Here is a 27,426-nt window from a genome sequence, read left to right as displayed (position 1 = left end):
TTGAGGGATTTAGGGACATAATTATAGGATTGTAACTGATATTGCCTTATTTAATGCATAATATATAGATTTTGTATGTCTGTATAAATTTAATATATATATATACACACACACATTTAGCTAATTTTTGATTAAAAAATATAGTCATTATTAGTAAATATGATACTTCTAGCTATCCAAATTCTATAACCCAAAAAATGTATATACAAATTCTATAACCCATAAAATGTAGCTATTTATGTAAGTTTCTCAAAATAGTATTGAATAGAGCGTATTACTGGTATTGAGATTACTTATGTTAATATTATTTTTTAGGGGAAATTTCGCAAATAACCACTATGATAAACTTAATTAGGCTCCTTAGCTATAGTTTGCATATTTACGGGCTGTAGTTATTGTTTAAGTTGTCTCGTTTGTATAATTCGCAGATAATTGAGCTATTTATGTATAAACTCGAAATAAAGAATTTATACAAACACAAACATATGAACTTTAAATAGTTATACAAATGATAGTATACAAAATTACGTTATACAAATTTTGAATTATACAAACGTGCGAATTATACAAACTAGAACCATAGTTAAAGCTAAATGTTAGTGGTGAATTGTAAATTAACTAAATTATAGCTATGTTAATTAATTAACTAGTATATATTTGCTTATTCGCGTAATTTCCCCTATTTTTTATTTATGCTTCTATTGAGCCGATGGTCTCTCGGAAACAGCCGTCCTACCTTGGTAGGAGTAAGGTCTGCGTACACTTTACCCTCTCCAGACCCCACGTTGTGAGATTTCACTGGGTTGTTGTTGTTGTTGTCGTTTAGTTTGTTTGCATTAAATGAATATGGTGTATTATGCATAATACCATGTATTGTTATAATATCATAATTTACTACGTATAAAAACAATAGTGAAATAGCAGTGACGGAGCCAAAAAATTTACTAAAAGAGTTCAAAATATAAAAAAGTAAAAACACATATTTAGCCAAAGAGGGCTCAATATCAACTAATATATGCATTAGTTATACGTTAGAATGTAAACACCATCAAACAAGGGATTAAATAATATTAATGCTAATGTATGTATTATTTTTTCTAATACCTCCTACCAAACGACTCCTTAATTTTTTTGTATATGATAGTGAATATTTGGTGTCGTTATCCTCATTTCGATTCTCTAGTTCTAGTAAATAAAATTTTAGATGAAATTTATGTCGTGTATCTACGAGACACATAGAAATTACTTGAAAAATACTCATTTTAAAAAGGCTAATTACCTAGATAACCCCTCAAACTAAACATGTTTTGCAAAATAGCCATATAAATTTTATTGGCGACCAAAGAAACACTTAAAACTTGTTCATAAGTGTGCCTTTTAAAAGCAGTTGGATCATTTGTTTCACATATTTTGAATTACTCTCAAGTTTAATTTCTTTAACTTCAAGTCTAAGTTTTTCTTTGATGGTGGAATAGAATTGAGAATTGAAACCAACCATTTGGAACCAAAGCATGTAAACCAGTTGAGTTTGAAGTGCTTTGAGCCAATTCTTCAACCATTAAGTGGAATCAAATCCTACGCAGTCAAGTAGTAAATGAAGAGTTTGGGGTAGAATCTGCGTACATCTCACTCTCCCTCAGAGCTCAAACACCACGTTGTGGGACTACACTGGCGTGAGAAAACATCATGCCCATTTCAAAAAAAGGTTGCCTTTAGGTTTCTGGATAGTTTGTGCAGTCTTACCTTTCAACTTCAAAATCTAATTTATTTCAAGCAGACTAACAAAGCAAAAGGACAAGAAGATTTAAACATCAGCCTTAAGAAAAACATGACATGTGTTGAAGGAAATTGTGCCTATTTTAGAGAAGGGATTGGAAGTTTTTCACTCTCAAAAAACAAGAGAGAAACTTAGCAGATTGAAACTCTGATCAAGTCATGGCTGCCTTCTTCTCTTCCTCAAGCTTCTTCAGTTCTACCAGTCTTTCTGCCCATGCTCTTTCTCTAGCAACTGCAGCCATCTTACGCTCTACTCGCTTAATCATTTTCTTCCGGTGTGCCTCCTGCAACTGAGCTTTACGCTTCTTCTTCTCAGCCTGTGCATGAATAAAACCCAAATTATAGCAAAGAACTGCTTAAAGAATCACAGGAAGCAAACTCAAATTTATTAATACAAGGAATAGAGTGAATTGCCCAAGTCCTTGAAATGTACAATGATACAAACAGTACTGAACCTTAAATTGCCAATTACAATGCTAAATCCCAACCAAGAATAGGATACATTCATCATTAGGAGGAAAACTCGTAATAAGTTTGAGGAGTCTTTTAAAACATAAAAATATGATACAAACATCATTAGGCAGTAATCAACCAATAATATTACTGGAAAACTGCATTTCAAGATTATCTTCCCATTTACATAACCAACCCACCCCACCCCATCCCACCCCACACACCAAAATCATTCACACAATCAAAATATTGAAACCACCACATATGCAACAAACCAGCCCCTTCACTCTCTCTCTCTCTGAACCACCATATTGAATCCACATTTTAAGTGCATGGGTGCGGAGTACCACTCTAATTACTACTTTTTTGGGTGCAAACTTAATCTAATCATATATATTTTAAAACTTAAACTATAAAAATGTAGTTCAAAGAAGAGATAATAGAGACAAAGTATCAATACCAACTAATTGACATTAAGGTTAGTAGTTCTTCGCATTTAGTACCCTCACATTAGGTCAATTTGGTTATAGATATAGCATAGCGATAGGTGAAAGATTTTGAGAATCTCAAGCTTTAGATTCCTAATTACAAATTATCAAGTATTGAAGTGAAATGAACAGAACGGAAGTTAATAGATAGAGAGGATTCATAAGTCATCCAACTAGTTTAGCATTGAGGTTAAACTATTGTTATTGCTAAGAGTTATTATATATGTAGCTCGAGCGGAAAGCACTAGATGCATCCATCTACTAACTTCACTATACATTTGCACATGTCCACCACCAGCCTCAACTCTACTCCAACCCCATTAAGGAAAAAGTGAAGGACTTAGTGCAGTTTATTATTAAGCCATACAAGTCCTTGATTCTGGATTCTTGAAGGAGCAAAGTTGATTTTGCAAAATCAAGAAAGAGAAAGAGTTGAGAGAGGACGGCGGAGAATCATCAGTAGAGGTGGCTTTAAGTGTCTTTGAAGAAGCACTTTGGAATTGGTTGTCAACGGCTACTTAGGATACTTTCAGTGTAGATCTAATATGCACGTTGATGTTAATGAATAGATATACTGGATCTAAAGACAATGTGTCTCTGAGGAATTTGGGATAGCTAATAGTAGAGAAAGATACTATCTTTTACCAATCAAGAAAATAGTGCAGTGAGAAACATGCAAAAGAGCAGTGATAGGGTGATAGCTAATCAAATGGGAAGAAAAATTGAAACTTTTATCATTTTCCCGAACAGCAAATAGTAAAAACATTCGCAATCAATCAACTTACCGCAATCCCGAAAGAGCTGAGGTCAGTTATAACATTATGTTTCATTACACAAAAAACATACATTATATAAGCAAAAAAAAAACAAGGTTTCCTTAATAGGGGTAAAAAAATGGATTTTGGGACTAACTCAACTCCAAAAGTTAGTTTATCAGGCGAGTATTACTCGACCAATATGGGACAGTTAACTCCTTCCTCCTCCCCAGGCCTGAAAATTGGAGCATGGATAACATACCATGGAAGCCCAACATTTGGAAATACAAAAATAGTGATAGGTCTGACTCTAATACCATGTTAAGAAAATAGACCTGAGGTGGGGTCTGGGGAGGATGGTGTTGTACTCAGCCTTAGCCTTATTCCTAACTTGTGAAGGTAGAGAGGTTGTTTTCAGCAGACCCTCGGTTCAAGTAAAACATATCAAAAACCACATGTGTAAAGCAAATACAACTTTTAGATCCATAATTACAAATTATTTAGTGGAGACAAATGGACCCCAAGAGAACTTAATAGAGGATTCATATAATTGATCCAAAACCATTTGAAATTGAAGTAAGTTATCTTTGTTGTCACATACCCACTAAACCCTCAACTTAATAGATATGTAACTCAAGCTGAAAGGATCCGATGCATCCATTTAAACATACCTTCACATATACATTAGCCCAAGTTCACCCCACATAACACATTCCTCTCAAGAACCAAAATAGGATTAATCATTCAAAAAAAAGGGATAAAGGGAATCAAGAGTTCTAGCGACATACCAATATAAAAGCCTTTCGCTGCCCGATTCTCTTCTTCTCATTCCTCCGCTTGACACTTCCTTCATTGGGATTGTTTGGACTTATAGGTTCACCGGGGGTATATTTTACCCATGCATACGGACCTAAATTCCAAAAGAAACAAAAATAACTTTTAATTTCTTTTCATTCTGTCATAACCCAAAATCCGATAAAAATCCTAAAATACCAAGTGTGTTTGGCATAGAAGAAAACATTTTTACGGAAAATGTCTTCCTTTTCTAGTGTGAGGCTAGTTTGAATTGTTGAAATATGTTTTTTTTTCCAAGGAAAATATTTTTCCACCAAAAGAAGTCATTTTTCTTTACTTTACATCAACCAACACTTAGACATTGTTGTGAATGTGATCACTCAAAAATGAATAAGTAAATGACTTCTCAAGCTAAAATCAGGGGCACAACTAGGTTACCAAAAGGGTTTCATCAAAAAGTTACACTATATATACACAGTCAAAAGTTACTTTTTATGTATATATAGCACATATTGAACCCCTTGACTTCTTCCTATGTTTACTTCTTTATATTTTGAATACCTTAGTGAAAATTGGCTAAAATATTTCCTATGAATGACACTTCATATGTAAAAAAAAAAGTATTCATCCATTCCAAAAGCACCTAAAGACATATTTTGCATAATGTAATGCCCAAATCAGAAAATGAAATAAAACCTTAAACCCTAGGTTGCAAATCAACTAGTCATAAGAAATAATTATAACCTGAAATGAAGATTAACCTGGAGGTCTCAAGCTAGCTCTTTTACGTTTAGGCTTGTCACTGTGTCTTCGCTTCGGGAATCGAGTGTCAGTTAAGCTGTGGAAAGCACTTGATGGTGGAATCCATGGAAGCCTAGGTCGGAGAGTGTTGAATATTTGACGGAGCTCCGGTGCCGGTGAGATGGTGGTCGCCGGAGCAAAGGCGGATACGGTTCGGGTCGATAAGAGTGCACGTGAAACGGGTCGGATTATGGATCTTAGGGCTCCGAAACCCATTCTGTAACTTGATCTGAAAGTGTTAATTTTTTTGTGAAGAAAAAATGAGGAAAAGAGGAGAGATTTTTTAGGGCTTTTTTGATAGTGAGTGCAAAATATATACTAGATAAAAGAGTAAAATTATTAGTCAAACATAAATGACTTTTAACCCGACAAAAATAAAAAATATTTTTATAAAATTTCTTATCAGTTAATTTAAACTACACATCAAAACAATTATAAGAAACATTTAAGGAGAAACTACGTAACTTATTAGACGTACATCTCATACCAAATATATTAATTCTGCTTATATTTTTAAATAATTATATATTTTACCACTAATTAAGAATTTTCTATCATATATTGAAAAAGATACATTCAGATACATGTATTATTATTATTATTATTATTATTATTATTATTATTATTATTATTATTATTATTATTATTATTATTATTATGTTATAAATAAAATGACAAATCAACTTAAGAAGAGGAGGAGAAAGCAAATGAGTAATTTTATTGTTTTCTTCTCTTTTGTATGTTCATTCATGCTTACAAGAATACTTATTTATAGGCCTAAAAGAAGAAACAAAATGTGGTGAAAACACATAATAGTGAAAATAAATTATGGTGGAGGATAAGATATAGTGGAAACAAATTATGGTGGAGAATAACATGGACATATATTATTTTATAACACTCCTCCTTAGATGTACATGTAAAATAAAGGTTCTAATGAAAGAACAAGTATATATCTTTATTCCTGATACGCATTATTTGTTGCCTCATTAAAAATCTTACCAGGAAAAACCCATTGGGATAAAAATCTTGGTTAATAAAAAAAGAGTGCAACGCGTATTTACTCCCCCTGATGAGAACATCACTTAATATCACGAAGACGACGCATTTCAATTTTGTATCTCATTTTCTCAAAGGTTGAAGTCGGCAATGCCTTGGTAAACATATCTGCTAAATTGTCACTTGAACGAACTTGTTGGATATCTTTCACCCTTCTTTTGACGCTCATGAGTAAAAAAGAATTTTGGTGAAATATGTTTTGTTCTGTCTCCTTTGATGTATCCTCCTTTCAGTTGAGCTATACATGCAGCATTGTCTTCATACAATATTGTTGGAACATCTCTTTTCAAAGAAAGACCACATGTTTTTTGAATGTGTTGAGCTATTGATCTTAACCAAACGTATTCTCGATTTTCTTCATGAATGACTATTATTTTTGCATGATTTGAAGAAGTGGCAACCATAGTTTGCTTTGTTTAACGGCATGATATAGCTGTACTACCATATGTAAATAAATAGCCTGTCTGCGATCGATCTTTATAGGGATCAGACAAATATCCTGCATCTGCGTAACTAATCAATTGTGGCATTACTTCATTTGAGTAAAACAATTCCATATCAATGGTCCCTCGAAGGTATCTGAATATATGCTTAATTCTATTTCAGTGTCTTTGTGTTGAAGAAGAACTAAATTTTGCTAACAAGCTTACGGAGATAAAATTCTTTCGGAGTTCAAATAATATTCAAATCATCAACATATACTGTTATTATTACAAATTCAGATCCAGACCTTTTCATAAAGACACAAGGGCAAATTAGATCATTTCTAAACCTTTCTTGTAGCAAATATTCGCTAAGACGATTGTACCACATGCGCCCTGATTGTTTCAACCCGTATAAGGATTTCTGAAGCTTTATTGAACAAATTTCTCGAGAATCCTTGTATGCTTCAAGCATTTTGAATCCTTCAAAAAATTTCATAAAAATGTCGTGGTCCAATAAGCCATATAAATAGACAGTGACCACGCCATTAGGTGCATTTCAAGCTTTTCATGTACTACCAAATTCATTAGATACTTGAAGGTAAATTGCATCCACCACAAGGGAATATCATTTCGGTTCCATTTTTTTTTATCGAGACATAACTTATTGAGATTTCTTCATTCTCATTATTTTCAGATACTTAGACCTCCTCGGTGGTATCACCATTTGTTATGTCTCCCGGCTCTTCTTGAGCAATTGCCTCCAAATTATGATCATCTTGATCATTTATTTCTTTTCTTTTATCCTTGGAATCAATTGGTCTTCCATGTTTTAATTGTGGCCTAGACTCATTTGCCTGAACAAGTTGTCCTATCAGGCCATCAACTCGAACTTGATAATTAGCAGCTGGATATGCAATTTAGTAACCCGTGGAAGGTTAGTAAATGCATCTGACAGTTGATTTGTAATATTCTGCAAATAAATTCACTTTTGAACTTCTTGCTCACATTAATTTGTTCGAGGATCTAAATGATATGGTGACAATAAATTTCAATCTATCTCATTTTTCAATTGCTTATGTTCTCCCACTAATGTTGGGTATACTAATTCATCAAAATGACAATCAGCGAATCTTGTCGTAAATAAATCTCCAGTCATAGGTTTCAAATATTTTACAATAGAATGAGATTCATACCAAATATATATTCTCAACCTTCTTTGGGGATTCATCTTTGTGTGGTGCGGTGGAGCAATTGGGACATATACCGCACATTTAAAAATTTTAAGATGGGATATATTTGGCTCCCTTCCAAAAGTCAACTGTAATGGGGAAAATTAATGAAAATTTATTGGCCTTATGCGCACAAGTGATGTTGCATGCAAAATAGCATGTCCCATACCGAAAGAGGAAGTTTTGTCCTCATTAGCAATGGTCTAGCTATCAATTGGAGGTGTTTAATCAATTATTCTGCTAGACCATTTTGAGTATGAACATGAGCAATCGAATGCTCAACTTTTATTCCAACCGACATACAATAATCATTAAAGGATTGAGATGTAAATTCACCAGCATTATCAAGATGAATTATCTTTATTGCATAATCTGGAAATTGTTCCCTTAACCTTATAATTTGAGCTAACAATCTCGCAAAAGTCATGTTGTGGGTTGATAATAAGTACACATGTGACCATCTTGTAGATGCATTTACCAAAATCATAAAATATTTAAATGGTCCACATGAAGGGTGAATTGGTCCACATATATCACCCTGTATACGTTTCAGAAATGCATGAGATTCAATCCCAACCTTAGTTGCTGATGGTTTAATAATCAGTTTTTCTTAAGAACAAGCAACACAAAAGAATTTTTTAGATTGAAGAATTTTTTGATTCTTCAAAGTGTGCCCGTGTGAATTCTCAATAATTTTACGCATCATATTATAACCTAGATGGGCCAATCAGTCATGCCAAATGATAAAATCATTATGGTCAATAAATCTTTTATTTACCATGGCATGTGATTCAACCACATCAATATGAGATTCAATCCCAACCTTAGTTGCTGATGGTTTAATAATCAGTTTTTCTTAAGAACAAGCAACACAAAAGAATTTTTTAGATTGAAGAATTTTTTGATTCTTCAAAGTGTGCCCGTGTGAATTCTCAATAATTTTACGCATCATATTATAACCTAGATGGGCCAATCAGTCATGCCAAATGATAAAATCATTATGGTCAATAAATCTTTTATTTACCATGGCATGTGATTCAACCACATCAATACTTGTGTGGTATAACCCGGAAGAAAGTGCAGGTAATTTTTTATGCACAAATCTTTTTCCCGCTTTTATTGTAGTAATATAAAGGTACTCAACTTTTCTTTCATTAACAGTCTCAATATGATAGTCATTTTGGCGAATAACCTTGAAACTTAATAAGTTTCTTTGAGACTTACTACAATACAAAGTATTATTAATAGCCAATATTATTTTCCAAGGTAGTGATAAGGCTGCTCTTTCAGAGCCCTCAATTATTTTTGTACTACCGGATATTGTATTAACATTGACCCCTTTCATAACCAAATGAGAAAAATATTTCTTTTCTCTTAATATAGTGTGCGTTGTAGCACTATTCAAAAGGCACATATCTCCATTACTCATCTTGGATCCAATTGAAAACTGAAATTTTGTTTATCTTCATAAAATAAAAATTCATAATAAGAAATACGAAAAATTAACAAAAGAAAAATTTAAGTACTTCAACTTTAAGTAAAACACATAAAAATAACAACATTATTTATTTTCAGTTCAATGATAAATCTTCAGTTTCAATCCCCAAAGAAGTCTCTAGCTTCTAGATGAGTAATATCATCGAGGCCATCAAAAACATCATCTTTAAGAGTCAAATGTCACTTCACCCGGACATTAAAATTGGAGGCACCACCTCGACGATTATTATATTGTCTCTTGCCCTTGCCATGCTCACGCACATTATTCTGGCCCCAATCATTTTGTCTTATCTCAGACTGCCTTGTGCGTATACCATATTTTCTTTCGGTAAGGGAGCATTTTCAGTGGGACAGGCTTCATGATTTTTCATTAAAAGGGCATTATGTTATTCATTGTCATGCCTTTGAAATTCATCATATTTTCATGACACACCCCAACATCATTTTGAAAGGGCAAGTGTACCACCACTTTATCTTCCTTTCTTTTGATGGAGGATTTATAAATTTATCAAATTATTATGTCGCACAACGACCACGAGTCCAATCACCTTTCATGCCATTATGATGATAAAAAATACTTTCACATTTTTGAAGGACTATTTGGAGAACCCACAATGTTCTTCCTTTTATAATTACCACAATGATGACTATTATAGTTGTGTCCCTCCATGCCCTTAATCATTTATTCAATCATTTGTCATATTTCAGATTTATTATTCATTGCTATCATATTCATACAATAGAATGAAGCAAATCAATTGGACAGATTTCAAACTTATCATGTACTGCTACCACATTCTCTTAAGGGAATGGAGCAGATTCAATGGGACGAATTTCATGACTTTTCATCAAAATATATTATTTTTGCCTTAGTCATCATTGTATCATCACTATGGTGCATTGACGCTCAAACTTAATGTCTTATCCATATAAAGGCGTTTTAGGCCATAATTCGATGGAACCCAATCCAACATATATTATCACAATACATCATGACTGGATATAATGTTTTTTTTTGTGCGATGAAACTTGAATCCACCGTCTTACCCTAATAACCAAGACTGATTGGCCAAGTGAACTTGGACTCATCCTCAAACCTTTGAAATATTACCAATTTAATTAAAGTAATTCTCAACAAAATATAAAATATAAAATTTATATAAAACAAATAAATGAAATACTGACCTTCACTTTAATATTCATAAAAAATTATAATATTGACCTTCACTTTAATACGGTGGAACAAAATGAATCCTATGGTAAATCTTGACAAAAAATAATACTTGTTTATTCTACAATCTTAAAACAACAGTTAAGTCTAACTAGGTAAATAATAACTTTTTTTTTGGAGACAAAATGTGAATAATAAAGTTAATAAAGTTGATGCAAACATACTATAATACGCCATTGACAAAAATTATAAATTTATGTATGCATGTCAAGAATGTTAGTTTATGCACGGACAATGAAAAACTAATGCTCCTATTTATCATATCATATTATAAATCTCCATTTTGAGACAATGAAATGAATTTAAAACTTCAAAGGAATTGAAATTTTATAAATCAACCAACAACAAAGAAGAGAAACTCACCACTTCCATGATCTAATTATTGAGTTAATCTTACCTTTAATTTGTGAGCTTCGTGCTGATAACATGCTATAAATAAAATGACAAATCAACTTAAAAAGAGGAGGAGAGAGCAAATGACTAATCTTATTATTTTCTTCTCTTTTGTATATTCATCCATGCTTACAAAAATGTCTATTTATAGGCCTAAAAGAAGAAACAAAATGTGATGGAAATATATAATAATGAAAATAAATTATGGTGGAGGATAAGATATAGTATAAACAAATTATGATAGAGAATAACATGAACATATATTATTTTGTAACATATTATTATTATTATTATTGAAGCGAAATTAGTAAGCTTGTTCTTTTGTTGGCTTATCTATGCTTGTACACAATATTGTTGATGATATACACTATTTTTTCTTGTTTGTCCATTAATTTAAAAGTTACTCTAATTGAGAATCTCCACATTTGTATATTTCAATTCACTTAAACATTTCGTCGATTTTTTTTTTAAGTAACTAACTTATTTTATTAATCATATGTGAAAATATTACAAAATAGTTGTCTAACTCAATCAGCTTAGTTTATCATCCTTTTTCTTCGTCTAATCTCTCAATTTACTTTTAAGGCGATATCATCCTAAGATACACCTTAAACTCTATTTTTGAATAATAGTAAACATATGAACTTATCTTTCAACATTACCATGTTAAGATTTTAAATTTTATAATACCTACAGACAAATAAGATTCCAATAGATGAAAAATAAAAAAAAATAAAAAAATTAGGATCCTAATACAAAAATCTATAAAATAGTAGGACGATATTCTCACATCTTCCAAACTTTATGAACCAAAAATGTAATTTAAACCTTTATTCACAGTCACCGCCGTCACCATTCCATAATAGTACCAAATTTTTTCTTCAACTCAGCAACAATGGCTTCTACAACAATGGCGAAAATCAACGAAGACCATGTTCGCAAAGCAGTTAACGCTCTTCTCAAATGGAAAAAACTTCAATCCAAGAAAACCCATGAACCCCAAAACCTCAATTCACTAACAGATGAAGCAGAAGATGAAGAAGAAGTAGATGATAATTTCATCTACCTTCAATTAACTCTCAAGAAAATCCCACCAAAAGAACTCAAAACCCCTCACAAAATCATCCTCCCAAACCCCCTTTTCAACCCACTTGAATCCTTCGCTAATATTTGTCTCATCATTGACGACAGACCCAGAAAACCCCACAACTCAAAAACCAAACTTGATGTTGAAACAGTGCAGAAAAAGCTTAAATCTGAAGGAATTCCAATTACGAAAGTTTTTAAGTTTACCAAGTTGAAGTCTGAGTACAAATCTTTTGATTCGAAGCAGGATTTGTACGGTTTGTATCAACTGTTTTTGGCTGATAAAAGAGTGATTAATTTGCTTCCGGGTTTATTAGGGAAGCAATTTTACAAGAAGAAGAGGAAAGTACCTGTGCCAGTTGATTTAAGGGGGAATAGTAATTGGAAGGAGGAGATAGAAAGAGCGTGTTCGGCGACTTTGTTGTGTTTAGGGAGTGGAACATGCAGTGTTTTGAAGATTGGGAGGGGAGGGATGGAGAATGGTGAAGTTATGGAGAATGTTTTAGCTGCCATTGATGGAATTATTGAGTTTGTTCCTAAGAAATTGAATGGTGTTAGAGCTTTTCATTTGAAGTTTAGTGATTCATTGGCATTGCCTGTTTATGAGGCTTTGCCTAATCCAACAGAAAACACTGAGAAGAAAAAGAAGTAGAGAAAGTGAAATATTGGCTCTTCGAAAGAGTTTTCAAGCTAGAACTTATAGGTAAATTTGGATGAAGTGTTTCCATTTTTGTTCTTACTAGGCAGTGAATACAACAATGTGTTCTTTTTTCCTTTTGTTGTCATTTAATTGTATGCTTTGATCTAGTGTTTTTTCAAGTGGGAAATTCTAATGTTATATTTCTTGGTAGCTTATAAATATAGTCAGTTCAAGTTATGATAAAAGTAAGAGTTTCAATCATTATGTGCTCGAAAGGCCAGTGTTTCATCCTTTTCTATTTTAGCTAGTTGTTATGTGTATTATACGTGCAATTATTTCTAAACATTGCTATCATGGGAGAATCTTGCTTTAATATCTTAAACAGTCATAAACTTCTGTTTTACAATACTAGAAGTATAGATAATTTTCTTTTGGATTCTGCGAAGGACAACTATCTGTTGTTTTATGATAATTTATATATGGATTGTGTATGTGGCTGTTTTATACAGTATATGCTAAGCAACACCCACACGAGTATTATTCTCTTTCATGATCTGTGTACCAAGCTTTCTAGTAGTGCTTCAAACACTACCAAGTCATCCCTTCCGGCCCGGCCACAGTGAAAGAGAAGCAATTGTAAAACGCGTTATCTAAAGACAAAAAAGATACTAACCTTGGTGATGCTATGTATACCAAAAAGAGAGGAAAGGAAACTCAAAATTTCCAACCATTGCGATAAGAATAGTGGTAAGTATACCCCAAAGAGGGAAAAATAATGTATATAATTTGCCTGTCCTTTTCATATTTTTCTTTTGTTTAGGAAACAGTAACAAGTGCAATCTAGTTCAACGAGGAATTATCGGATCAACCAATGGTCCATAAACAAATTACAAGTGCCTGAAGAGCTACGAAGGTTGCTTTCAATAGCAATATAGTAGTCTTGTTCTGAGTGCCGATTGATGCAGTTAGTTGAATAATTAGTAAATCAATCTTTCCTTTTTCTTATTTCAGCAAATCACTTTCTTCTGTTCTATGTTTCATTTAATCTAGGCAGAGACTTCGTAAATCAAAGTTTATGTCCAGGGCATACCGTTCTTGAAACATAAAGAGTAATTTGGAACTGTTTATGTTTTACTTAGTGTTTTAGTTGAATGTACCTATCTCTTTAACAAGACATCTATATATACATTATCTTGGAAAATTAGATATTTCTTCTAGTTTCCATTGCTCTTTCTTCATTTTCATCGCCTGAAAAATCCATCTGTCGGTTAAGGGTCAAAACGATTTCTTGCTACATGATTGTTAATTAACTGTACTTCAAATGAAACAACATTACTTATAAAGGGGATACACGTCCCGATACTTCATTTATTCTGTAAGTGGGAAGGGCCTTGGGTGAATTACGCTTATATTTAGTAGGTGTTTAGTCATCGGTGTCTTTTGAAGCTGGTTTTTTCAGCTTGTTATATTATGAAATGCTGCTTTAGCTCTATTAATTGTTTGATCTGCCTGAACCTTCAACACCTCTGCATGTCTGATGTATGTTCTGTAAGATGCATAGTTTGCTGAAGTCTGCCTCCTTGAGCTTTGCTTATATTGCCAGTATCAAGCACAAATAAAAGATTTGTTGACTGTGATACCAGTGAAATAGTCGAGGTACCAGACTATGTACTTGTGTTGTGTAAAATTGATGAGATAGTCGAGTTATTTGTTGCTTTAACTTATTTTTTGGGTTTAGGTGACAGCATTTTACTACATTGGCTGTCACGCCTTAATACGACAAGTTCCATTTTACTAATATAGTGATGAGGTAATCATTGGTATAGATAATGAAGGACCAGAACATGAGTTAGATACAGAAAAATAAAACATCTAAGGTTCATATTAGAGCTTTTATGCAGAAATGTTGTTTCTTAGATGGAAGAAATAAGGCCTCTCTCTTTGAAGAATGCGACACAATCATCAAACATCTCTTCAATGGACTTGAATCTCATTCCTAAGCCCTCCAGTTTCAATGTGTTGAATTCATAGGAAGGTCGATCCAGTTCCTTAAACCTGAAATAGCAGTTGGCCAATGTGAATCTTCATCAAAACGTTACCTTTCTTTCTGGTTTGTATTATTTGTTTAAGCAGAAATAACTGATACAGATCCAAAATCTTTAAGCAGTGGTGAGCACCTCTTACTACACTCGCGTACACACACAGACTTGCATAATTACAAAGTGTTCACTTTTCTAACTTCTATATATATACAGTGGTGTATGCAGGATTTTGTGCAAGTGTTATCTACCTATTAATAGAACTTGGCTTGTACTTGGAGTTGAGACGTCCGCTGTAGGGGTTTTAAGGTGTTACTTCATGTTCTAAAATCTAAATTAATGTTCACTTTGTATTCTTTTGAAGTGGAGGTAACCTATTGTCTATTGTATATACACACATGTTTCTCTAAAATATTTTGTAGCGACTTTTTAGCGAAGCAAATGTCAAATGCATTTCCCAATACAATCTGCCATTACATAAATGTAACTTTAGTTTGAGACAATAGATGCAAATGCACCAACAGCTTATATAATGGATTTGCCTCTTCTCGGGATTCTACTAACCTTTTAGGAATAGGTAAAGATGGATAGCGCTCTGATAGAACTGAGACAAGTTGATTGTTGTCGAGAACCTTTGAGCTGCAAAGGTACCTCCCATGAGCACTTGGATGCTCATAGACAAGTATATGGGACAGAGCTACGTCATCTATGTGAACATAACCCATCCTTCCATGGAATTCAAACTTATCTGTCTTTCCTTTCAGCAAACCAAGGACATCATCTGCTGTTGAACACAAATCTGGAGGCAAACTTGGCCCAATGATGAAAGAGGGAAGTAGTGTCACAAGATCGATGTTGTTTTGCTCACAGAATTCCCAAGCAGCCTTCTCAGCTAGTGTCTTTGATAGTACATACCAAATCTTGCATGCACAGAGTAAAATGATGAGATTATTGTTTTCACTTTCCGTCCGAATTGATATGACACACTTCTTATTTTGGGACGTGTTGATACTACTTTCAAGAATCCAAATTCAAGAAAACATTTGACTTTTGAAGTTCAAGGTGTGTATTGTTCTCTGTCAAACTATCTTTTTCATTCACCACCTCAATATTTTTCTTATATAGAAGTCAAATTAATATTCTGAACTTTGCGCCCAGTCAATACCATGATATCAAATAGAATGGAATCAGAATAGATGTGTTTACCTCAAACTTTTTGCAGAATTCAACAGAGCTCCAAGATGATTCATCCAAGGGTATGTTAGGGTCAATGTTATCTCTTACCCTCACCGTTGAAGAAGATGAGGTCAAAACAACACGTCTCAGTCTTGGATTTTTCTTACAGGATCTTAGCAAATTTAAGGTACCATCAACTGCAGGATTCAAGATTTCAACCTGCAGCATCACAATGAATACTTGAAGGTGATTCCCTCTGTTCAATTTGTATGGCACTCTTTTCATTTTGAGAAGTTTTGAAATGTCCGACTTACTACAGGCTTACTACAGCTAGTGTGTTTAGTCAAATATTGTCATATAAAATGAAACAAACAGAAATATTTTGGATACCATGACATCAAAAGTAGCCTTTCCCAAGACAGGTGAGGCAGTATGAAAAACACCTTCACAGCCCATAATAGCATCATCAAAGCTGCCTTCATCAGTTAGGTTAGCCTTCACCAGACGAAGTCTCTCTTTCGCTCCTTGTAGCTTCCATAGATGTCCTACTTTCTTCTGGTTCCCTGATATTGACATAAAAGTTCAATGCCATGAAACAGATTTGAGTGGATAAATCTCCATTACTAGTAGCTAGATTCATTTGTGTGTACGTATGTAATATGGTCGTGTGTAACTATCCAATATATACAAACACATTTTGCTTGTTTTTGTCCTTCTCTAATATTAAGTTTATCTAGAAAAGTTTGCAAGTAACTCACGCCCTTGTCATACCAGTTGTACACGTCAACAAATCTATGCAGGGGCAGAGCTATATGTAATGAATGGAGTTCATTTTTTCAATTACATCAGGCGACGGGGAAGAGGGAAAGGAGAAGGGATGCAATTGATGGGTTTGAACCCTCCACCTCAACTGTAATAGACAGAAAGGTCACCAAGTGAGCTTCTCTGAATCCCATGAAGGGTGTTCGATTGAATCCTCTAATAAGATAAAAAAAAAATTAGAAGTTTGTGTATATATATATTGTTGAATCCCCTTGACATAAGGGGAACTTTAGTTTAGTGGCAAATGTGGTTCAAAAAGTTGCTTTAAGTCGTAGGCTTGAATCCTCGTTTTCAGAACTTTTTTTTCATTTTTTTGAGTCCTCTTATTAGAATTTCTGGCTCCACCATTGAATGTACTAGGAAAGATGGGTACCTTATATTTGGACGCCACTATTTAATTTATATCATGTTTTTTTAAAATCTTTTTGCCAGTCTACCCATTTCGGAACAATTTTAGCCATATGTGCGTGAAGTTCATGCAAAAATGACCGAATTTCAGCTATATGAAACTTCAAACATGTGATGTCTGAAGTTGTTATGAAGTGTGTATCTGTGGCATAGACTAGTACTACTAATAAGAGTATGAGTAGTTTCATGTACCTGGATCTCTAACTGTGCCAATGACATTGTAACCAGACAAAAGAAGGCATTTGATAAGCCATGAAGCTACAAAACCAGATGCACCTGTCACACATACTTTTCCCTTATAATTGCTGCTTTCTTCTTCTACTACATTTTTATCCTCCAATATTTCCATGTTTTACAACTTCTTGATAGCACCATGTTCATTCTTTGATGTGTATATATAGGGGAAAGTTAAGCCTTCTTGAGGTTGGTCTAAAGAAGGTGAATCATTTCATTTTTGTGGCTCATCTTACACACTTGCAAGCTGCATGACACTCTTTAATTTTCAACTAATACAAGTCTTAACACCCTATTATGGCTTTAGATTAAGAGGACTAAGCAAATTATCTTTGTGTGATTAAGAGTAGTAAGCAAATTATTTGTAGTAAGTTTCATGGCCAGGGCATAGTAGGGATGTTTATATGTCGATTTTGTCCGATTTTGTGTTTTATCGATTTTGATTTGTAAACACACTAAACTGATAATCAAATCAATAAGATATTCATTATCAGTGTTTGGTCTTTAATGGCTTAGTTTAACCGATATGAAAATTATCCTTTTTAACTTTTTTTTTGCTCTCTTATTTTCATTTCTTCATATATACACTGTTTTCATGCATATAAGTCTACGCAAATTACAAACAGAAGCAAATTCAATTAAGTTAATGCTAAAATAAATTTGTTTTCGTTAGCAATCTCTCAAAAAGAAAAACGTCTCTTCGCAGTTCACACTGATATGTAGAATCTTACCAAGCCAAGGACTTTTAAAAAAAATAAAATAGCAGCATCAAGACAACAATTATAAAATGCAAAAGAAAATACAGTTTGTATATAAGAATTTAAAGTCATAATTAGGAATAAAAAGGTAATTTTACTATAATTTTATTGGGTTATCAATTAAATCATTAACTAAAATCTTAAAATCGGAAATTGAACTGATGCCCCAATAAAAAAATTACAAAACTATTTAAATCTCGTAGTCCAATAACATTTTTTTCAATTCGATATATCGATCAGACTGGTTTTTGCACATGCCTAGTACATGTACAAGTTCGCAAAATCTAATAATTCTAATTCAAATGTTGTATACGTATTGAGAAATCCACTTAATATGTCCACACAGTAAACTTCAGAACCCATAAACTTCAAATCAGGGATCCGCATTTAAGTCCCAGACCTCTTAATTTACAACTCTGAAGTTAAAGAAAGAGACTTGGGAGTGAAATTTTCCATGAAATAACAATCTATAACACTGAAAAGTTGGTATAAGCATGAAAATTTGAACCAATCTAAACTTTCCCTAGAAGCTATGGCCTAGTTTCTACAGTTTCATAGTAATAAACTTCAAAAGTTTTGATCATGTAAATCACAGGGGAAAAGATTTTTCTGGTAATACTCTTACTAGTTAGTGTAGTAGTAATTAGTATTCTACCACCAGAGCTTCCTAGAATGGAAGGACCAAAAAACGAAAGATAATGATAAGCCTTCTAGAGCTTAGTACGCCTAGTCTTCTTTGATTCTACAGACCAAATAGGAGGGATGATTCTGTATTCTTGTTTAGGCGTTTCCTCCGTCTTGACTTCATCTTGTTTACTGACATCATCGTTATCCTCTTCCAGGACGTCCTTTGAAAATGCATTAGGATTTGCCTTGATGCAGCTTTGAAGAGCGACAAAGGGACTAACGCAGTCAGAGCCCTACAGTGAGAAATAACAATTTTCACATGTTAGTTAGAAGGATGAAATGGGAAAATGGAAATTCATTTTTCATCATTTTCAGTTCAAAAAACAATCTTTTCTTTCTAGTGTTGTATATGAATGAATGGAGGATGACAAAGCTTTCTGATCTTGTTTGTTACTATACATCAAAATCAATTTACCACAAGGAACCAAATTTTGGACGTCAACTTTGGAAGGTCTATCGGAAACAACCTCTCTAACCTACAAGGTAAGGGTAAGGTTTGCATACACTCTACCCTACTCAGATCTCACTTGTTGGGATTATACTAGGTATGTTGTTGTTGTAACTTTGGAGGCCAAAATCTAAGGTCAAGAATGATCGCTAATGTCTGGTCTTGTCTTGTGGCATTCATACAAGTATCTTGTTATCCACTATGGAGAAAGGGAACTTGAAATTCACTCAAGCAGAAAAAAGAAAAGCAGCATCTAGAAACACATCCGACCATTTCGAAAAAACAAAAAATGCATGATCTTAAATCTTTTTTCTCATAATATAGAACACATAAAGAGGTACAACTCTAGCTGAATAACCTAACCAATATTTACCATGTTACAACTTATGTGGGCACTTAATAAGCTGAAGCTCATACAGGAATATCGGCTCGGAGAAATAAAATCAAATGAAACAAGATATATGACATCTCTCTCTACAGGAGATGAACACGATAGACCAATGGTATAAACTATAAAAAAACGAAGGACCATTCAAATGCAGTTACCTTTTCTTCAGCTGTGCTTTTGAGGAAACAGAGGAAAGCGTCTGAGAATTGGTTGCCGCAGAGGCCAGCACGCAAATGAGCAATGCAAGGGCATTCTAGGGCTTTCCGGGCTTTCTCGTCAATGGACTGAAAGTAGAGATTCAGTTTCTTGAGCATAGATAAGTAACAAAATTTCAAATTTTATTGACCAAGTTTATGATCCGAAAAATCTAAACCAACCTCATTCTCACCATCTTCACCATATGCTACAGCTTCTACAAGATGAAAGGAAGAAAACTTGTAACAAGTTTGAGGAGTCTTTTAAAACATCAAAATATGATACAAACATCATTAGGCAGTAGTCAACAAATAATATTACATGGCGCTCAAGTCTTTGGGAATAGCTACTTAGCATACTTTCACTAGAGATTTAATACACACCTTGATGTTATAGAAATTTAGAAATAGAGCAACTGCAGTTACGAGCAGCTGTAGAGACATAGAGCAAGTAGTAGAGGAAGTTACAAAATCAGACTGCAGTGAGAAAACAATACATGAAAATGCGCAAAATGATAGCTAATCACATGGGAAGCAGAACCAGAGCTTTATCAATTTTCCAATTGAGTAAATTGCAATCAATCAGTTTCATCTCAAACCCAAACTACTTGAGTTTGGCAATGATGTTACATATCAATTTATGAAAACATACATTACTCAACCAAAAATGAAACTCAAAATTTAGGGGTCGTTTGGTTGCTCGTATGGTAGTTGGATAAGAAACAAGTTATCCATGTATTAATTTCCGTATAACTTATACAACGTTTGGTAGGTAGATAGAAAATAAGTTATTCATGTATAAAATTAATATGATGTTTGGTTGACAATTTAGGAACCCGCATAACTAATACGTATATAAGTTATCCCTTCCCATGAGGGTTCCGGCCCATCACGCATGTATTGTTTTATGCAATACAGAAGGTGGAATAACTAATACATGAATAACTAAAACATGCATAAAATAATATATAGATTCACTCATAACTAATTCATACATTACTAATACCTACATAACTCTAACCAGCTACCAAATGATGGATAATAGCAGAACTGCATTTCAAGATTATTTGCCCCTTTACATAACCACCCCACCGCACCCCACACACCAAAGTCATTAACACAATCAAAATATTGAAACCACCACATATGCAACAAACCAGCACCTTCACTCTCTCTCTCTCTCTCTCTGAACCACCATATTGAATCCACATTTTGAGTCCATGGGTGCGGAGTACCACTCTAATTACTACTTTTTTGGGTGCAAACTTAATCTAATCATATATATTTTAAAACTTAAACTATACAAATGTAGTTCAAAGAACAGACAATAGAGACAAATTATCAATACCAACTAATTGGCATTAAGGTTAGTAGTTATTAGCATTTAGTACCCTCACTGGCTATAGATATAGCGTAGCGATAGGTGAAAGATTTTGAGAATCTCAAGTTTTAGATTCCTAATTACAAATTATCAAGTATTGGAGTGAAATGAACAGAACGGGAGTTAATAGATAGAGAGGATTCATAAGTCACCCAACTAGTTTGGCATTGAGGCTAAACTATTGTTACTGCGAAGAGTTACTATTTATGTAGCTCGAGCGGAAAGCACTAGATGCATCCATCTACTAACTTCAGTATACATTTGCACATGTCCACCACCAGCCTCAACTCTTCTCCAACCCCATTTAGGAAAAAGTGAAGGACATAGTGCAGTTTTTAAGCCATACAAGTCCTTGATTCTGGATTCTTAAAGGAGCAAAATTGACTTTGCAAAATCAAGAAAGAGAAAGAGTTGAGAGAGGACGGCGGAGAATCATCAGTAGAGGTGGCTTTTAAGTGTCTTTTATGAAGCACTTTGGAATTGGTTGTCAATAGCTACTTAGGATACTTTCAGTATAGATCTAATATGCACATTGATGTTAAATGAATAGATATACTGTAGTTACTGGATCTAAAGACAATGTGTCTCTTGACGAATTTGGATAACAACAAACTTTTATATAGAGCTAATAGTAGAGAAAGATACTATCTTTAACCAATCAAGAAAATAGTGCAGCGAGAAACATGCATAAGAGCAGTGATAGGGTGATAGCTAATCACATGGGAAGTAAAATCGAAACTTCTATCATTTTCCTGAACAACAAATAGTAAAAACATTTGCAATCAATCAACTACGTCAATCCCGAATGAGCTGAGGTCAGTTATAACATTATGTTTCATTACACAAAACACACACTTTATATAAGCACAAAAAAACCAAGGATTCCTTAATGGGGGTAAAAAAATGGATTTTGGGACTAACTCAACTCCAAAAGTTAGCTTATAAGACGAGTATTGATGAGATAACATAGATAAACAAATTCATTACTGGACCAATATGGGACAGTTAACCCCTTCCTCCTCCCCAGGCCTGAAAATTGGAGCATGGATAACATACCATGGAAGTCCAACATTTGGAAATAGGGATAGGTCTGACTCTAATACCATGTTAAGAAAATGAACCTGAGGCTTAGCTCAACCGCAAAAGTTAGCTCATAAGATGATTGCTCAAAACCATCTTATGAGCTAACTTTTGCGGTTGAGATTGCTGAAAACCATGACAAACAAATCACCCCTCAACCAATGTGGCATACTTAACAATGGGTCACTGGAAAACTGCATTTCAAGATATCTTCCCTTAAATATTGATTTTTCAATTTCAAAAAAGATATCTTCCCCTAATAGCCCCAGTCCCCCATCATTTCACACAACCAAATTATTGAAACCCATTGTGCTTATCACTTTCTATTCATAGGTTTTATCTAGTAGATAGCAACATATAAGAAATTTTATTATCATTATCACCCATTAGTTCAGTTTGGATTAAGTGTAGCTTTTAGATCCAAACATACCAGAAAACACATGTGTAAAGCAAATGCAACTTTTAGATCCATAATTACAAATTATTAATGGAACCCAAGAGAACTTAATAGAGGATTCATATAATCGACCCAAACCATTTGAAATTGTAGTAAGTTATCCTTGTTGTTAATACAACAACAACATACCACAAAATGGGTTTGTAGGTAGAAACTACCCTCGACAGCTCGACTTAATAAATATGTAGCTCAAGCTAAAAGGAACGGATGCATCCATTTACTACCCTTCACATATACATTAGCACATGCCCACCCCACCAGCCTACTCAACTCTTCTCCAAATCCCAATATAATGAAAAAAGTTAACAACTTGTAAGTCGTTATAGTGAAATTACTAAACATACGATTATGGGGTTCTTGAAAAAAAAGGGGGGGAAATTCATCCAAAATTCAAGAAAAAGAGAATAAAAAGGAGAATTGAGGAGTTACCACTTACCAGCAATCAAAGAATCGAGAGAGGTCGGCTGAGAATCATCAACAGATGTGGATTTCGATTGATTATCAATGGCTTCGCTCTGCACTTGTCCCATATTTTCCTGAAGAAATTGCTTCGTCTTTGTTGCTGACACCTGAGAATATATAAAGTCTTTAAGATTAAGTCTTTGGTGAATTGACACTTTGTTTTTTCAAAGTTGTTTTTATACTATAACTAGCTAAGTTGGTCCGATTCGGGTGTGGGTATTCGATACAATATAAATACAGGTTCAAAGGTCAAATTCAATAAGATTTAAGGGTGTCATCAAAATTATAAAATAGAATTATAATGATATTCTGAATTTTGGGAGATATTCGGTGGAAACTTACACGTATGTTATAAATTCAATTTTTCATTTTCTAGCATGGTACATGAATTAATTGACAAAAAAAATAATATGTTAATAATTAATTTATAAAATATTTTCTCTTTTTTTTTGAGAAAGAAAACATTTATATAAATAGCGATTGTTGATCGGAAGTAAAAGCTAAAAAGGATTGAAGATATGACATTTTTCATGTCTTAAATCTACTTTATCAAAGTAATATCTCAACTTTTCCTCATGAATTTTGGTCAAAGTATTTGATGTGGATTGATCGAACCCCTTACTCGTACCAGTGGTGTGTCGACATAAATTCGACAACATAAATAAAGAGTTCGCGCTCAGAGCTCTCTATAATAACACCTCACTATATTATTCAAAAAAAAAATTAAAAATAATTTTTTATGTTAGATTTTTCCTCTCTATAACAATAACATTCTTTGTAAAAAAAATTCCATATAATAACTATCTGTATTTTTTGATGGTATAATAATAATTAACCATCTTTACATATAGGGTATTTACAATTAAAATTGTAAAATACAGATACGGTGTGAAACACAAATACAAAGAAAGAGGAAAACCAGAGAGGATAGAAGTGAACAAGAAAGGAAAAAAGGCATGTGAGGGAGGAGGAGTGTCGCTAGATTTGGTAAATATAAAAATTATTGTGGGGTTTGATAATTAGACCTCATAATATCATTATTTATGAAAATTCCTCTAAAATCAATACGCAGGTGATGTTCAACTTGCTTCGTAAAGTTTGTTTGAATCAAAATAGATCAAATAACTTATAATAATTTGAATGCGCAAAATTTGTTTGAATCAAAATAGATCAAATAACTGAGCATAACTTGAATCGTGCAATATGATCTAACTACCCTTCCTTTGTTTATTTTTCTTTTTCTAAAACAATGAGAAAACTAATGTACTTTTCTTGAATTACCAACTCAAATTCTCCCATAGTTACATAATTTCCAATCTCTAGGTTTAATTGTGTGTGTTTGATGTTTCTTGTTCGCTTACACTGTTTTAATTCGTTTTGATTTAATAGTTTGATGAGTCATTTCGAGTTCTACCCGTTGGATCAAGTCAACAAACCAGTCAAAACTCGACCCATTTAAACTTGGGGTACTTCTGTTTTGTCGAGTCCATGCAGGTTTCTCAAACTGTTTTGTTAGGTATTGGTGTGAACAAGAAAGCAAACAAGAGGAGATCATTGCATATCATAAGGAATTCAAACAATTGCCTCAAATAATTACACGTATCATGCATTTATTGATTTAGTATAAACACATGCGAGTAAGTTTTTCCTGTTGTGGCAGCTGTCAAATTTGGCAAAATGGAGACTATGATCCCAACATATATATACAAGTAGAAGACACATCTACTAAAGATTATTACAGGAGACGTTGTTTCAGAACAGATGAGAAAGAGAAATGTTAGGCTGAACATGTAAAAGTAAAATCACAGTTGAGGTGGGAAGAACAAAGCTGTGTCACGGGTTCGAGCCGTGGAAGCAAACACTAATGCTTGCATTAGGATAGACTATCTACATCACACCCTCGGAGGTGCGGCACTTCACCAGATCCTGCTAACACCTGATGCTTCGTGCACCAGTTGCCTTTGCCCCTTTCTTATTCTTCAAATCAAAAAGTTAATGTTGCAGAATGCAGATATTTGTTAAGAAGGGGAAAGAAGTATGGATTATAGAATCAGAGCAAAGTTGAATAAAAAACTAGTCTTTGTAACATGAGACTAAATAAAGAACAGTGAGTAAATATTGCAGTGTAATGGTAAAGAAAAGGAAATCCAGATTCCATAGGATAAATTTTGTACATCAAACCAGTGATAAGGGAATATAGAGAATTTGGAGATCTTTTTTGGAAGGACAATCGAAAAGGAAGAAAGAAACAACCAAGAAACACAAATCATTGTTGATTTGCTGCAGATTCACTACACAGCTCTGCAATGCACTGAAGCAGTGCTTCATTATTTTCAGTAAGCATGCTTTGTGAATCTCTTTCTGCACCTATACATGTTAAGACACTCGTAGATGATTCTTAGTGGTGGATCGATTACATCGATCTTGTGTAATTACCTTGGTAGCATATGGCTCATGAATAGATTGGTTCTGGCAGCTATAATCAGCAAGTTGAAGAATCAGGAATAGTATTGCAAGATCATAATGAACACAGATAACATTCACGCGCTTAGATACTGCTCATTCCATGTTATATGTGAAAGCATGCTTTTGAAAGGAAAGCAAACTAACTGTTTTTAAAAAAGTCCAAATCTGAAGGAAGAACAGGTAAATCCAGGAAAAATTTCAAAACTGCAAGTGACATTCGACATATTGCAACATAAATAATGAACAAAATGTTCTCCAGAAAGGCAAATCAAGAATACCAATCAATTGACAAGTAAGCCATGTAAAAATGACAACTTCTAACTCTTTTATTTGCTCAGTAATCAGCTTGACTTCTCAATGACCAATACTTAATCAACATCGGCACATCTAGTGTGATTCCACAAGTGAGATTTGCAGAGTGTAGAGTGTACGCAGATTAATTGCCTCTCTATCTCACGAGGTAAGATTATTGCACTCAAATTCCTACATATCATCCTACATAGCATGATATAGTGAAAAGATACATATATGATTCATACAACTAATACCAATCTCGTTTGGAATTGAGGCATAGTTGATTAATTGATTGATCATCTTGGATTGCTACTAACAAGCCGAGCACCAACCCGATCAAGCTTCTTCACCATAGCCAAAGCCTTTAAGTTCCCTTCCTTCATAAACGCCTCCACCATTTTCTCCCCAATCTCTCTCCCTCTCTCTTCATCATCCGTCACTGCTACCAAAGTCGGTCCAGCTCCACTTATAGTGCAACCAAACGCCCCAGCCTTCAACGCCGCCTTCTTCACTCCATCCATCCCTGGAATCAATGGCCCTCTCCTCGGCTCCACAATCTTATCCGATGATAACGCCTTCCCTAAACCCCTCGAATCCCCCTGCAATATCGCAGCCACCAACGCCCCAGCCTGACTACAATTCCATATATGATGCGACATTGTCACCTCCGATGGCAATACCGCCCTCATCTTCTTCGTTGGAGCTTCGAATTCCGGATTCACAAGCACAAAGAACAATTCTTTTTCATATGGAAACTTCAATGGAATCAATTCCAATGGATCATAACTTCTTACCAACACAAAACCACCCATAATCGAAGGTGCTATATTATCAGCATGATAACCCGAAACCTTCGTTTCCGATTCCAACCCAGCAAGAACAAGATCAGAAACACTCAATTTCCGACCAAAAAGCTCATTCACAGCCACCGCCGCCGCCGCAGCACTGGCGGCGCTAGACCCAAGTCCACTACCCAACGGCAACCCTTTTTCAAGCGAAATTGATAAACCAACGGACTGTATATTCAACATCTTCATAACAGAAATAGCAGCTATTCCAGCACAATTCGATAAAGGGTCTTTGCTAAGCTTATTTCCAGCACCGGAGATACCAGAAATCGAAACCTCCCCAGCTTTAACATCTGGATCAACCCGAAGATTTACAAAATCTCCGATTCCATCAACGGCGCATCCAAGGAAATCAAAACCCGGACCAAGATTAGCGACGGTGGCCGGAGCAAACGACTTGACGGAGGTGAAAACGGGTTCGGGTTCGGGTACTGTGATATGGGTTTGGGTTTTAGAGGAGACGGATGAGATATTGAATCCAAATGAGAAATGGGTATTGATGGGATAAAGAGAAGGAGAATTAGGGATTGGATTTGAGAAGCCATTAGAAATGGTGAAGTTGAGTTTCATGGGAGATTGATAGGTTATAGCCATTGATGTGAGAGTTCAGAGAAGCAGAAGAAGAGAACAAATGGGAAAAAGGGTTTTTATTGTAT

At 34.2% G+C, this 27,426-nt stretch overlaps 5 protein-coding genes across 5 annotated transcripts; 1 reads left to right on the top strand and 4 right to left on the bottom strand.

Annotated features, from left to right (window-relative positions):
* Nucleotides 1–1,674: 1,674 nt before the first annotated feature.
* On the bottom strand, nt 1,675–5,373 carry LOC129870421 (uncharacterized). Its single transcript, XM_055945211.1, has 3 exons — nt 5,029–5,373; nt 4,261–4,382; nt 1,675–2,093 (listed from the first exon to the last, which is right to left on the bottom strand). The coding sequence occupies exons 1-3, from the start codon at nt 5,282–5,284 to the stop codon at nt 1,929–1,931; spliced, it is 543 nt and encodes a 180-aa protein (XP_055801186.1). The 5' UTR covers nt 5,285–5,373; the 3' UTR covers nt 1,675–1,928.
* Nucleotides 5,374–11,797: 6,424 nt separating this feature from the next.
* LOC129869904 (uncharacterized) lies at nt 11,798–12,640 on the top strand. Its single transcript, XM_055944476.1, has one exon. It carries the CDS (start codon nt 11,798–11,800, stop codon nt 12,638–12,640), a length of 843 nt encoding a protein of 280 aa, XP_055800451.1.
* Nucleotides 12,641–14,403: 1,763 nt separating this feature from the next.
* Nucleotides 14,404–17,446, bottom strand: LOC129871171 (tetraketide alpha-pyrone reductase 1). The gene is made up of 5 exons (XM_055946053.1): nt 17,266–17,446; nt 16,234–16,406; nt 15,874–16,062; nt 15,232–15,587; nt 14,404–14,683 (listed from the first exon to the last, which is right to left on the bottom strand). Exons 1-5 carry the CDS (start codon nt 17,420–17,422, stop codon nt 14,542–14,544), a joined length of 1,017 nt encoding a protein of 338 aa, XP_055802028.1. The 5' UTR covers nt 17,423–17,446; the 3' UTR covers nt 14,404–14,541.
* A 1,055-nt stretch (nt 17,447–18,501) lies between these two features.
* LOC129871666 (mitochondrial intermembrane space import and assembly protein 40 homolog) lies at nt 18,502–23,343 on the bottom strand. The gene is made up of 4 exons (XM_055946624.1): nt 23,137–23,343; nt 19,966–20,000; nt 19,747–19,872; nt 18,502–18,985 (listed from the first exon to the last, which is right to left on the bottom strand). The coding sequence occupies exons 1-4, from the start codon at nt 23,228–23,230 to the stop codon at nt 18,776–18,778; spliced, it is 465 nt and encodes a 154-aa protein (XP_055802599.1). The 5' UTR covers nt 23,231–23,343; the 3' UTR covers nt 18,502–18,775.
* Nucleotides 23,344–25,930: 2,587 nt separating this feature from the next.
* On the bottom strand, nt 25,931–27,426 carry LOC129871425 (homoserine kinase-like). Its single transcript, XM_055946334.1, has one exon. It carries the CDS (start codon nt 27,362–27,364, stop codon nt 26,219–26,221), a length of 1,146 nt encoding a protein of 381 aa, XP_055802309.1. The 5' UTR covers nt 27,365–27,426; the 3' UTR covers nt 25,931–26,218.

This window comes from Solanum dulcamara, chromosome 10, assembly GCF_947179165.1.
Source record: "Solanum dulcamara chromosome 10, daSolDulc1.2, whole genome shotgun sequence".
Taxonomy (NCBI): Eukaryota; Viridiplantae; Streptophyta; class Magnoliopsida; order Solanales; family Solanaceae; genus Solanum; species Solanum dulcamara.
This window is presented reverse-complemented; position numbering and strand designations above follow the sequence as displayed.